This window comes from Salmo trutta, chromosome 14, assembly GCF_901001165.1.
Source record: "Salmo trutta chromosome 14, fSalTru1.1, whole genome shotgun sequence".
NCBI lineage: Eukaryota > Metazoa > Chordata > Actinopteri > Salmoniformes > Salmonidae > Salmo > Salmo trutta.
In genome coordinates this window covers 44,193,858-44,208,347 of record NC_042970.1, presented here as the reverse complement: position 1 = coordinate 44,208,347, position 14,490 = coordinate 44,193,858, and the positions used below count along the sequence as shown (strand labels likewise).

The window sequence follows — 14,490 nt, the reverse complement described above, 5'->3', positions numbered from 1 at the left end:
TTGTGCAACAGGCCCCAGGTGTAGGTCACAGGAGGTTTGTTGCACCTTAATTGGGGAGGATGGGCTTGTGGTAAAGGCTGGAGTTGAATAAGGGGAATGTTATCAAATACATCAAACACATGGTTTCTATGTATTTTATGCCATTCCATTTGCTCCGTTCCAGTCATTATTATTAGCCGTCCTCCCCTCAACAGCCTCCTGTGGTGTAGAGGTAGTTGATGGTGCAATTTGTTAATTTCCCTCTTACCTATAACAAAATGTATCATGATCGACGACACTCCCGCACAGTAGGTGGCGGCATGCACAAACAAAATATACTATCGCTATTATACCAAAGAAGAAGAAAAACAAGTTGCTTGTCACGTGTGCCTATACAGTTTAGAAAGTTTGACAGCAGTTTTACAACATCTGCTGCCTGCCAAAATTCAGTCGAATGTAAACCAGAGGTTCGTCCGGTACAAGATTGAGATTGTTACTTTGGGAGAATATACGTTTTATTCCAGTAAAGGGAACTTAACGAACAAACTTCTGAAAATCGAACATGGAATTTATTCAGGTGGGTCGGCTGACACGAGCTAGCATAGCTAGCCAACGTTAGCTATCTACTGTAACGGTGAAGGTGACAAACATTCGTACATGTGTTGTTGCCAGCTAGCTAGCTAGTTCTACATACCTAAATAATTTGATTAAAATCATTCATGACCACCGTCATGATTCAGATGTTTTTTCTTCGTCTTTTTTACAACTTCAGAAACTGCTTTCGGGATTCAGACTTGACCTGGGACCGTTGAAAGAACCCCTGGGATTTATTCGGGTTCTAGAATGGGTAAGATACCCTTAGTTAGATATCTTAACCAACATATGTGGCGCAATCTATTCATATGTCTTGAAGCTGTCAAACATGCACTACACTCACTAGCTAGTCATTATTGGTTGTGGCTGGCTTTTCAGTTAACGTTAACGAGCTACCTACTTGTTTTTTTTTTGTAGTTCAACTACTGAATAATGTTAGACAAGTGTATTGATGCAGATAGTGTGTAGGTTGTCTTAAAATACAGCTATCTGACTTGCTAGCTAACGTTGGCGAGCTACAATCTCAAACGCCAAAGCTTCGTGCGTAGATCTCATCGGGCAACACCCTTTTCAGCGATTGTCTATTTTGGTTAGCTAGGACTCGTAGCAAGTCGCCCCTTCAAGATGATCATGCACTTGAGTCTTGGGTTGTTATAGTAAACCTTATGTAGGCATAATCAACGACTGTCTGTCTATGCGTTCTATGGAAAATAATGAACGACGTGCAAGGTGTGTTCCACGACCCGCTTGCGGAGTGGAACTAACCTTACATGGAGTTGCATTATTTTCAAGTGAATGCATAGTACCTAGTTGATTATCTCTATTATACCATGGCTATAATTTAACTAATTTGCCGATAGAAATCTGTTAAACATCCACTGAAGTTAGCTAGTAAGTGTACTAAATAGGTAACTAGACTTGTTTCCTTGGTATCCAAACAGACTTGCTAGTTTAGCTAACCAAAACATTAGTCCTAGGTTTCTATTATGAAAACCAAATTAATAAATGACAATAATGTTTTAAATTCGACTTTTGCTTTCAAAAGCAGCTCAAACAGAATGTGTAAGAATTAACTATAGCCATTGAATTCTTCAGTAGGGATATACAGACATTACCGTGAATTGGTTACAACTGTTGGTTCCTGTACTGATTGGTTAAAACTGCGTTCCAGCCAGTTTCTATTCCACAAGTTACCACCAGATAAATCTATGTTAAAATGCCATTTACTCTTTCATCTGTCTGCGCAATCCACTGTCTCATCAGCCAACAATTTGAATATTGAAACAATGTCGCAAATGTCAGAGACAGACTGCAAGGTTTATACAAATCTCCACTTTTGAAAACTAAATGTTAGTCTAAAAGAAATGTGAGATAATGTCTAGGTGCTTTTTATAGTGGAGATCAAGTTTATACATTGACCGGCTGGGCTGACTGTAAGTTAGCCGTAGTTGACTAGCTAGCAAGCAATGGATAACAACTTTGCCAGCCAGTATGCAATGGAACATTTAGAATGAACGACTGGGTCACGTCCATATATACAGAAAGTCTCTGACCACCCCCCAATAGGCTGTCTCGTTGTTGGTGATCAGGCCTACCACTGTTTCTTGGTCGTCAGCAAACTTAATGATGGTGTTGGAGTTGTGCTTGGCCATGCAGTCGTGGGTGAACAGGGAGTACAGGTGGGGACTAAGCACGCACCCCTGAGGGGCCCCAGTGTTGAGGATCAGCGTGGCAGATGTTGTTGTTGCCTACCCTCAACACCTGGGGGTGGCCCGTCAGGAAGTCCAGGATGAGTATTCAAAAATGCTGTGGTATAATGTCATGTCTGAGTGTAGACTGTTGCTTTACCTATGACCTAGCTAGATCTTGACTTAGAGAATGGTATATTGGTATTTCTATGACCGGAACAAAGCTGTTGCAGATAATGTCAGCAGTAGTGTGACCACAAACAGAGCTAGAAGGCTAATGGATCCTGTGCGCAGTGCAAACCCAATTTGCAAGTTCCTCATGCTCATTAGTAACCAGGGCAACTAGGTGCCTGACCTAATTTGTTACCGCCATGAGTACAAGGACATGGAAATTCCACTTATGATATACAGGGCAGGTAGCTACTTATTTCCTAACATGGGCTTGCTTTATGAAATAACTGAATGAGGGCTTTTTCACAGTGCTGCCTCCTTGGAGCTACATTTCTGTAGAGCACTTTAGTGACTTGATGTGAAGTTTAGTGACTCTTCAATGTCCTTAATTTGTCACGAGCTGATTTCACTGTTTGCTTTAGCTGCTTATACAGCAAAGAATCACCTCAAGTCAGTATAATTCAACCCAAATCAAACAGATCACATGTAACGCTCACTCAAATAATGTTTAAATTTGACCCAACAAATGTACTGGAAATGCCCAGCCCAGCACATTGGAAGGCCGACTTACATGTACTGTACTGTGTAAGAGATATTTTGCTAACTAGCTGATAGGGTGCAATTTCGAGCAGGGATGTTATGTGAAGTTACTTTTTAGAGGTGTAGCCGGCTGGCCAAAGTGAATGTCAGCAGCTGCAACAGAAATAGCTTGGATTCATGAACTTTTAACTTGACTGAGTAGCTGGCTCAGGATACAAGGAGGAGGACCTCTAGTTCTGATCCATGGGCATTCTTGTCTGTGGGTTTCTGTATAGGCCCTGCTGTATACACATGCATATCTGTTAGAATGTGTACTCTGTACAGTACTGGTATTGTTTTTGTATGCACTACATTCAGACTGCCGTCAGTGTGTGCATGTGTATGTGCATGCTTTGCCTGTGCGTTAGGCTAACTGTTGACAGCCGTTAAAGTACTGTCTGTATGCTTAAGGTGTGTGTGTATGTGTGTTTTAGTAGATCGGCCAGTGGCAGGGCCCTGTAGGTAATTAAGACAGACGTTATCTTTTAGATTGGAGTTTGTATCCAATCCAGGACGTCCTCTCCCTTAGTCATCACTATCTGGCCATGCTAGAGAGGACATAAATGTAGACTTTCTAGTCCAAAATGTAATTTTGAAAACCACTAAGCTTTACGTTAACCATTAACTTTACCCTCACTCTAAATTAATTAGAAAGGGCTTATGTTCTTTGACCATAATTCCACTCTGGTCCATTCTAGCATTAGTGACTACCCCCCCTCTCCCTCTCCTCTGTCCTGTGCCAGCCAGCAACATGCCTCTCTCTGGCCAGAGAGGGGAGTGGCCAGTTACCAAGAAATGCACTGTAAATCCTGGCCAACGCTGCAACACAACATTCTCAGAGCGTCAGTGCAGAGAGGGAGTGGAGGCAGGGTTTACTTTATATACACCAGTGATCCTGGTGCAAAACCATGGCCTGCATACTGCTGCATGGTATGAGGGAAGAAGAGTTCAAATAAGGCAACATGTATCCCTGCTATGTTTTGTGGCTGCTTTTTTATGATAATTTGTACTAACAAAAATATAAAGGCAACATGTAAAGTGTTGGTTTCATGAGCTGAAATAAAAGATCCCAGGAATGTTCCATATGCACAAAAAGCTTATTTCCCTCCAATTTTGTTTTACAAATTAGTTTACATGCCAAATTAGTTTACGTTTCCCTTTTTCCACAATAATCCATTCACCTGACAGGTGTGGCATATCAAGAAGCAGATTAAACAGCATTATCATTACACAGGTGCACCTTGTGCTAGCGACATTAAAAGGCCACTCTAAAATGTGCAGTTTTGTCACACAGCACAATGCCACAGAAGTTTTGAGGGAGCGTGCAATTGGCATGGTGACTGCAGGAATGTCCACCAGAGCTGTTGCCAGATAATTTGTTAATTTCTAATGATGTGACATTTTTGGCTGATATCAATATCCGATATTTTCCTTGCCTCCAAAAAATTATACAGATAACCGATATTAAACCTTTTTGTGTCCTTTTAAGCATTCTAGTATAGTTAAATAGTTAACACACATACATGGACGCAGCGGTCTAAGGCACTGCATCTCAGTGCAAGAGGCGTCACTACAGTCCCTGGTTCGAATCCAGGCTTTATCACAGCCGGCCGTGATTGGGAGTCCCATAGGGCGTCGCACAATTGGCCCAGCGTCGTCCGGGCCGTCATTTTAAATAAGAATTTGTTCTTAACTGACTTGCCTAGTTAAATAAAGGTTACACACACACACTGACCAAAAAGTTATTTTGTTGTCATTTATGTCTCCATTACCAGTAAAACATAATCAAAACCTATTTCTTTCACTTACTTGCTGTACTGTTTCATTGTTCAGTCGTTTAATTCTCAACCAGGATTTCTATGGAAAGCCATTTGGGTCTTTGCATGTCAAAAAAGATAGACGGCAAATAACACTTTGCCTTGTCAAATAAGCTTGTTGACCAATCAGGACCTGAATATGACTTCATGTCACATAAAAATGTAACGCTTTCATACATTTTTTTACGTAGGTATTACACATTGATTACACTATCACTTGTATTTCATCGATATGTATGCTATGATGCTGGTAAAGTTGTCTCGCAGTCCTTCAGTGCTGGTCATTAAAATAAAAAGCTATCTAGCTCATGGATGTAAACAATGTTCTTCCCCCAAAACATAGCAAAACATCTGTTTCAGTAGCTATAGTTAGCTTCGACTATTTGTATTAATTTGCATTACTGTCAATTATATACTTTTATTTTGAAGGCAAACCACAAATTATACTATTGTGCCGACTCCTTATTGTGGCTAGCTTCCCAACCCGGTTCAGTCGAGCCTCACTAGCCAGATGACGCTATCTGGCTGCTTATAACGTTAGCTTTGGGCAACAGGGTTAAGTAGCTGGCTAGCTACTTATTTTCGTGACCTGAAGTTAAATTTCAATTGGCGAACAACAAGTGGCAACCTAGCTAATACTTACAAGGATTCCTTTATCATTGCAAAAATAGTAAAAATGACTGCAGTTTCTACTGGTCATTGTTTTCAGGCTGGTTGTGTTGATGCTAGCTAGGTACCAAGCTAAAGCTAGCTACCCCAGAAGTTGCGGTCAAACAAATTATGTTTTATTACCAACACGGTATTGTAAACAGATAGTTCGTGGCCGGTGTTTGCTTGTTTGCAGACTTTCTTGTACAGCTTTGACAGTGCTACTGTATCTTTTTTGACACGCAAAGATCCAAACGGCGTTCCATAGTATGCATGTCATGAAGCTTACATCTGAAAAATAGCGCACTTGGTAGTGTGTACCGGTGCTCGACCAGTCGGGGAAAACCAACATCACCCACGACAGAGAACGGTTGATTGTCAAGGGCAATGAATTCCATTATCTTGGCTTTAATGGATTTCGCCTTTGAGTTGTCTCGCTGAAATGTTCTTACTCTTTCAAATGACTGCTCGACTTGTTGACTGCTCGATCCACACAGCAGACATTGTGGGCTAGGTTATGAATGTACCTACATTTTATAGGTATGCACGCTAGCTTTGACATTGGATTTTAACGTCGGCGTTAAACTAGACATTGGGCTGATACTGATGTTGGCATTTTTGGCTAATAACGGCAGATTCCAATATGTTCACCGATATATCGTGCATACCTATTAATTTCTCTACCATAAGCCACCTCCAACATCGTTTTAGAGTATTTGGCAGTACGTCCAACCGGCCTCACAACCGCAGACGTGTAACCACGCTACCCCCAGGACCACCACATCCGGCTGCATCACCTGTGGGATCGTTTAAAAACTGGCTCCTGGTGGTTCTTGGAGGTCATATGCCAACCCATTGGGGAGCCAGTCCCAGCCAATCAATGAGTTTTTAAACGATGTGGAGGTCCTGCGGGTAGCATGGTTACACATCTGCCCAGTCAGGTGAAATCCATAGATTAGGGCCCAATGATTTTATTTAAATTCACTGATTTCCTCCTATGAGCTGTAACTCAGTAAAATTGTAGAAATTGTTGCGTTTTAATATTTTGTTCAGTCTAGTTTTCCTTTTTTTTTATACAATAAACAAAAACCTACATAGACAAAAACAATATAACTTAACATTTACGTACATACATTAACACACTTGCTCAGACCCACATGCTCCCATCTTATCCACACCTAATGTTCTTTCTAAAGCTTGTAGGACTCTGCCACATATGGCTTCAAAATGTGTTGTGTTATTTGTCTGTTGTAAGATTTTTTTTCTATATTTAAATAAAGCATTTGATTCTAACATCCTCTTAATGTTGGGGTATCATTTGACTTCCAGTATTTAAGTAATAGCTTATTCAATATGCCATGACAATACAAGCCAGACTCTTTGAGGCACCAGCTTTTATAACAAAGGCCTGCTAACTTCCTCATATCCCTTAACTCCCACCTAAACAAACTATATGAATGTACTAGCCTATGTGTGCTCCCACTCAGTCGGGGAGGTTGGGTGTGTTACTTACTCAGGAAACTGCATAGTGGAGGGTTTATTTGGAGGGTGGCTGAGCTGGGGGATTGCTGGAATGGGGTTTGGTGGGGGCGGTGATATGAAAGCTGAGAAATGTTTTGCTGTGCCAAACGCCTGAAAGATGAAACCAATTCCCACAAAGTTCACTTGACCACCGTAGTAGTTTATCACTATAAAGTTTTCTTCCCTGTCTGGCTCTGTTGCCACTGAAATTACCAGTATATGACCCTTACACTTCAGGAACTGTTGTCTTGTGTTGATACTCTGTTGGAAAAGACACTGTCCTTGATTGGAAGTCTATATTGTATCTGTTAGTGACTTCAGTATGTCATGGTCCCTGAAAACCTCATGGTTTCTGATGCACCGTTGAACTGTTATGTAAATTGTTTGATTGTGATCACGTGGGAACGTGCTTCAGCCAACTTTGGAGTTGGACTATATTCAGAACAACAGGCATTATTCTGAAAAGGAAGTTGGGATGTGCTACATGGCCCTATCAGATGTTTTCATTGGAGGACGGATCTGCTCACAAGCACCTATTCGTTGGAACGCTGCCTCCAGTACCTAACAAGGGAATATTGGCAGAGTTAGTTTAAGCTGAACCGCGGTGTACCATTCTAAGGCCCGTGATGCGAACAGCAAAAACGGAGAGGGAGGAGCGCCCTTCTCAAATAGAACAGTAACCTGCGTCGCTCGGTCATGTTGTGATACTAAATATACATAAGTATCAAATGTATAAAGCTTTATGAAGTGCTTATATTAAGCAAACCAGACAGCACAATTTTCTTGTATTTTTTTTTTATGGATAGCCAGACATCATTTACAAATTTAAGCATTTGTGTTTCGTGAGTCTGCCAGGTTGGAGGTAGTTGGGATGACTACTCGAGGGAGGCTGCCCGGTTTCAAAACTAATGCAATCACTTTTCACCTGGTGCAAACTCCTCCCACCGGGGCAACCTGGCCCAGATAATTGAATCCCCTCATTGATCAAAGTTTGGGCAGCAACATAATCCTACTCTTTGCATAGAAAGGCACTCCGTTTTTTTTTTATTAGTCTATGCAATCAGCCCACCAGACAGGTTTTTGTAGTTATTTCTGTAGTTCCAGAAGGTGTTATTCCCAAGTGTTATTTACACCTAGGGGAAGAGGAGTAACTTGGAGAGATGGATACAGAGAGCTATATAGTTTATATCCTTTCGTCTGTTACTAGCGTTCTCAAACTGTCACTGCGTAAACCATCTTTATAATGACCGATTTGGCTACTTACTCCCACCCATTATCACAGAGATTCCCTCGCTGCACTCAGTAGCCTCGAAGACCTACCTACTGAGCAGCGATGTCAATTCAATGTCTATTCCACGTTGGTTCAATGTAATTTCATCGAAATGGAGTGGGAAACGACGTTGATTCAACCAGTGTGAGCACCAGTGGGTAGTGTGTGTTTGGAGATGGACTGTAAAGAATCACTGATCCTCAAGTCACCTTGCATCCCAGATAACTCCTCATTACAGATTAGCGATTCTGCACCTCACCTTGCTCAACTTGAGCCCTCAAATGCACCACTGGACAGTCAGTCAGTCAGATTCTGCTGTTGGGAGCCAGTCAGTGTTAGTCAGTTAGCTCTTTCAGCACTCACTGAGGGAGGGAGTTTCCTGTCGGAAAAGAGGATGCTGTAGGGGAAGCTGATGTGGTGAGCAGAGAGGGAAAAAGGTCAAGCACAGGGAAACTCTTACTTCGGGGAAGAGAGAGAGAGTGGTGTATGTTTTAGCTTGCGGGTGTTTGCGCCGTTCTCCCCACCCCTTAATCTCTCCCCACTATTCTGCTATGAGCAGAGGAAGTGGTTACCAGGGTGGCTGAGGTGAGATCCCCACAGTTCTGCCAAGTCAGGTTTTCAGAACGTTGGTCGGTGATGTGGGCAATGTCAGGGGGCCTCTTCCTGTCAGACCTGAACCCAGTGGGGCGTTCTGCTGGAGTTGGTGTTTTTCTTGCCGAGTCACCAATCCCCACGTTTTATGACAGTTTTACTCAGGCCTGTTAACTTTGCTGCAGCAGGAACATCTTACCACTTCAAATGGCTCCACGTCCTGCCCGGTGGAACAACGCTCTCCCTCCTCTCTGTTGTAAGTTACAGAACCAGAAGTCAGAACAGCCCTCTGATCAGCTATGATGGAGATGAGTGGGAGTTAAATATAGCTATATACTGTCTTATGTAGGTTACATTAGGATATGTTGATTAAAGTATTAATACAACTAAATGACTGTAAATCAGGGGAGACAGATGCTTCACAAGTCCTCAACTGGCAGCTTCATTAAATAGTACCCGCAAAACACCTAAAAAAAAAAAAAAACGTCTCAACAGTGAAGAGGTGACTCCGGGATGCTGGTCTTCTAGGCAGAGTTGCAAAGAAAAAGCCATATCTCAGACTGACCAATAAAAAGAAAAGATTAAGATGGGCAAAAGAACACAGACACTGGATAGAGGAACTCTGCCTAGAAGGTCAGCATCCCGGAGTCGCCTCTTCGCTGTTGACATTGAGACTGGTGTTTTGCGGGTACTATTTAATGAAGCTGCCAGTTGAGGACTTGGGAGGTGTCTATTTCTCAAACTATACACACTAATGTACTTGTCCTCTTGCTCTGTTGTGCACCGGGGCCTCCCACTCTTTCTATTTTGGTTAGAGACAGTTTGCGCTGTTCTGTGAAGGGAGTAGTACACAGCGTTGTTCAAGATCTTCAGTTTCTTGGCAATTTCTCGCAAGGAATAGCCTTAATTTCTCGCAAGGAATAGCCTTAATTTCTCAGAACAAGAATAGACTGACGAGTTTCAGAAGAAAGATCTTTGTTTCTGGCCATTTTGAGCCTGTAATCGAACCCACAAATGCTGATGCTCCAGATGCTCAACTAGTCCAAAGAAGGCCAGTTTTATTGCTTCTTTAATTAGAACAACAGTTTTCAGCTGTGCTAACATAATTGCAAAAGGGTTTTTTAATGATCAGTTAGCCTTTTTTTAAATGATATACCTGGATTAGCTAACACAACGTGCCATTGGAACACAGGAGTGATGGCTGCTGATAATGGGCCTCTGTACGCCTATGTAGATATTCCATTAAAAATCAGCCGTTTCCAGCTACAATAGTCATTTACAACATTAACAAAGTCTACACTGTATTTGAGTAATTTTGTTATTTTAATGGACAACAAAATGTGCTTTTCTTTCAAAAACAAGATAATCTAAGTGACCCAAAACTTTTGAATGGGTAGTGTATACACATACAGGTTTTTGGAAAGGTGCAGGGGGCTGCCACACTTTGCACCCGGGGAGCTGTTGTGGGGGGGTTAAGTACCTTGCTCAAATGCACAACAGCAGGCAATGGCATCTAGGTTTTGATACCAGCAACCCTCCGGTTTCCAGCTCATTTCCTGCCAGTGCACAACAATTCTCTGGTTCCTTGGGGGAGAGAGAGTCTCATTTATGAATTGTAAAGGACCTGTCATTCCTTGTCTCCCGCTCGACTGATCTGAAAACATAGCCTAGGCCTCTGAAAACAAGTCAGCCTTACCAGGAAAGAGATTTTCTTAGCTGTCCACTCAGGTATGAGAATGATGCGCCCTAGATCAGTGCAGGTTAAGGCAAAGGGATGAGGAAAGGAAGGGACAGGCCATTGAGATGCACCCTGACTCTCCTCTCTCTGTGCAGGTGTTCGCCATCTTTGCCTTTGCCACCACGGGGGGTTACTCTGGGACGACCCAAATCCTTGTGAATTGTGCGGAGGTGGAGGTGGAGCACAAGACCATAAGGGCAGAGTTTGGCTACCCCTTCAGGTAAAACCTATTATCCCTCACAGATGGAGCTGCAAGTTAACAACATTACTGTAATTGTCATTCTTTGTTTTGTGATTTCTTCTTTTATAATGCCTACCTAATGGTCTTCACAGTAAGCCTATCCCTGACAAAGGTTGTGTAAAATCTGCTGAAGGGCCGTGAGATGTGTAGCAAGGAATTCCAAATAGCATTTTCTTTTTACTCTTAAGCTGGTTGTAATATGCTTGCATTCACACATGAACAACCAAAATAATCTTCCCACCAACATAATTTTCTTTGTCTCTGACTCTTGTCCCTTAAGTGTTTTTGTATTTGTAGTTGAAATGCATTCGTGCCATGCAGTTGATTTTATAGATTTAGTTTTGTTTCTCTACCCCCCCCCCTACTCTCTAGGTTGTCTAGCTACGGCCCTTTCATGGTGCCCACGTGTAACAGCACCGTGAATGCGACTTACCTCCAGGGCGACTACTCCTCCTCAGCTGAGTTCTACGTCAGTGTCGGTGTCTTGGGCTTCCTGTACTGCACCGCCACCCTGGTGCTCTACCTGGGCTACCAGCATGTGTACCGCGAGGGCCGCGGACCCACCTTTGTGAGTCTAAAGATACCGTAGTATCTCATGTTTACCACTGGTATGTTAGTTACCGTGTAGTAGAGTATTGTTACTACTACATTATCGTTGTAGTATAGCTGGAGATCAATTTTTATAATAGTTAAGGCGTGAGCCTAATCGTTGTAATGATATTTATGATTGGAAAGCTAAGTACTTCTGTCCTCACCAGCATGGTAATATAGTGATGACACTGCCCTGTGTTTCTCCCAGGACCTGTTGGTGACTGCTGCCTTTGCCTTCCTGTGGCTGGTGTCCTCCTCTGCCTGGGGGAAGGGCCTGACTGATGTGAAGTGGGCCACCAACCCAGTAAACCTGGTTAAGACCTGCCAGCCCCAGTGCTTACCTGGAGAGTACCCGTCCATGGGAAAACTCAATGCCTCTGTGGTGAGCAATTTCATTTCATAATACATTTTATTCAGAGCATTTTGCATTTTATAGCTAATTCTCAATGTGAATGCACAAGTCGAGCATGAATGGCAGGGCTACAGGTATAGGGTTGCATATAATGTAGCATTTGTAATTATTTTGTTTGTGTCCTGTATTTTGGCTTTATGTTTCGCACTTTTCCTCCTCTGTCAAGACTTTCGGGTTTCTGAACCTCATCCTGTGGGCAGGTAACTGTTGGTTCATCTTTAAGGAGACCCCATTCCACAAAGACCCCAACCCAGCAACCACCATGGAGGGCGGAGTCCCCAGCTCTTAATTGGCTCACAGAAGCTCCACCTCTACAGTCCAAGCCAATCGCCAAGGTGCTTGGGACCGACAGTGTAACCCTATTAGGAAAGAAACTAAAATGTAGAGCAAAATGTAAGCTTTTTAACCACCAACAACACAGGCCCCTTTTCAATGACGAGTGTTCGGCTCAAGCTTCAGGGAAAGTAGTTAGTTGCCCATCTCTAACTTTCACCACAGTGACCCAGGTTGTTTTCTACTCTTCATAGAATTGGTCAGTTTATATGATTGATTTGCTTGCTACACTCAACACTATCCCAATTTACAGCTGTAAACCCTGAAAACTGAGTGATCACAACAATTTTTTTACTCTTTTAATGGAATTTCCCTTCCCAACTAAGTGCCTTTACTGTACATAAAATGTATTCAGTTACTGTGAACGTGGCTTGAGTTGAACACTTTGATAAGGATCTGGGTATTTGGGATATCCAACATGTTTGATTTGGTCGGTTCCTCTAGAACAGGTGCTTTCGATCACATAGGACTACCACAAAACAGGGCTCGCAGACAACCTACTGTAGCTGAACTGTTCCCTATGTTTGACTCATATGAGGAAGTTCAGTAAAGCTGGGTTGACATACAGTAATTGTCTGTCAATAGGTCTCCTCCTTTCCCATGAATCTGATAAAGGAGATGTCAAAGGTCATGTTGAAAAGCCCCTGTTCTAGGTTGCCTTTCAGGTCTAAATTTGGCCCTTTCAAATAAAATTAACAATTTAACTACTGGCCTTTCATTAACTCCCTAATATTCCACTACTACTACTACGTGTTTTGAAACGGACCTCATAGATACATGGATGTTGCGTTTCTATGTCTGAAAGCGTATTGCTTTGGTGCACTTAACTCGTTAGAGCTGTGTTAGCTACTTGATTGCAATCGTTACTGATGTACAATGCGTTCCTCTCTTTGATGTGTGGTATGGCTTTTTTGTCATTATTTTGTTATCCATATGAACAGTGCCTTGGTAATTTACACCAAATATCAGTATCAAGCCTGGTTAAGAGAGTACTTACTCTCAAAGAGTAACCAAGTTATTTTGGCTACAGTCAAGTTGATATAACACGTTTTTAGTAACGGCTGTCTATTTTAGTTATTCAAACTGTCAGTGCCTATATTCCAGGACAGCGCTGGTTGGTGTATGTTTGCTCAACAACCTGCAGATAACGGTGGTATTTTTGTGGATATTTTGGAAAATTTAGCCAAACTTTTTCAATTCGTGTATTGTGGAGGTGACCATTCAAACACCTAAAACACTAAGTTCCCTCTGTTATTTGACTCTTCTCAAAAATGTTGTTTGAACGGGATAAGGCAACTTTAGAAATGTCATTATTTATACTTTTTTTTTACCTACATTCATTGGTCAATAAAAAAATAAAAATTAAAGCTAATTTATGGCTTCTGTGTGTTAAGAAATATATATTTTATGCAGCTTCTCTACCGGAGTCATTTTTATGCAAACACGGGTCCTAGATTTGTTGCTTTTTATTTGGCACCACTGGACAAGCTAGACTTAATCATTGAATGGTAAATGGCGCCGCCAAGTAACAAGTGGCAACATGTAGGTGCCAAAATGTGATGAATCCTGCTGTATTTCTTGAATAATAATGCTTCTTTTTTTTTCTCACTCATTTTCTCACTCATTGGTCCTACTTTTAATTTCGGCAATGATTGCGTTTGATGGTTGTGGGGATGACGTACAAAGTCTGTCCAGCTCTATGGGAAGTGAATGGAACTAGAGTTTTTTTTTGCTTTACGCTAAGTGTTGTAATTAATGTCATTGACTTATGAGTTGTGATTTGAGGGAAATGCAGACGTTGTGCAATCCACACAGTGCCGTTCATACCGCCTTGGCCTCTGTAGTGATTTACAAAGGGAAGGTTTGAGTCAATATCAGTCATCAAAGGACACTGATCTAGATCATTTGTGCCATTTTAATAGAAAGAACCTAGCTTTTTAGGGTAGAAGTCAGACTTGTGTCTTCTATATTATCTAATGGGATTTCTGACATTTGACTCTATTTCTTTTGTATTTTGTTCCATGTTTGTACAAAATAAACATGTCTGTACATCCTCTCTATTGACAACACATTAAAGGATAAGAGAGCTGCAACAACCGCTGTACTGATGTTTGTGTTCACTGCCCTGCAACTGTAATGTTACCTATTAAATAAGACTACAGTGCATTTTTTGGGGGGGCCAGAAGATGGAACTATTGCATTTCATAACTAAGGTTGCAGTTATTTTTTTGCCCACTAGGTAGTACTGTTTCAAAAAAGAAAAAAATATAAATCCAACATGTAAAGTGTTGGTCCCATGTGTCAAGGGCTGAAATAA

The 14,490-nt window shown here is 41.8% G+C and overlaps 1 protein-coding gene across 1 annotated transcript; it reads left to right on the top strand.

The window, feature by feature from the left end:
* Positions 1 to 345: 345 nt before the first annotated feature.
* On the top strand, positions 346 to 14,269 carry LOC115208164 (synaptophysin-like protein 1). Its single transcript, XM_029776017.1, has 6 exons — positions 346 to 556; positions 752 to 826; positions 10,692 to 10,816; positions 11,210 to 11,405; positions 11,637 to 11,810; positions 12,007 to 14,269. The coding sequence occupies exons 1-6, from the start codon at positions 542 to 544 to the stop codon at positions 12,127 to 12,129; spliced, it is 708 nt and encodes a 235-aa protein (XP_029631877.1). The 5' UTR covers positions 346 to 541; the 3' UTR covers positions 12,130 to 14,269.
* Positions 14,270 to 14,490: the final 221 nt, after the last annotated feature.

Bases quoted from the DNA above. Each gene is read 5' to 3' on its own strand.
- LOC115208164 (XM_029776017.1), top strand. The intron at 10,817-11,209 runs GTAAAACCTATT...CCTACTCTCTAG, and splicing joins GAGTTTGGCTACCCCTTCAG to GTTGTCTAGCTACGGCCCTT. The intron at 11,811-12,006 runs GTGAGCAATTTC...TCCTCTGTCAAG, and splicing joins GAAAACTCAATGCCTCTGTG to ACTTTCGGGTTTCTGAACCT.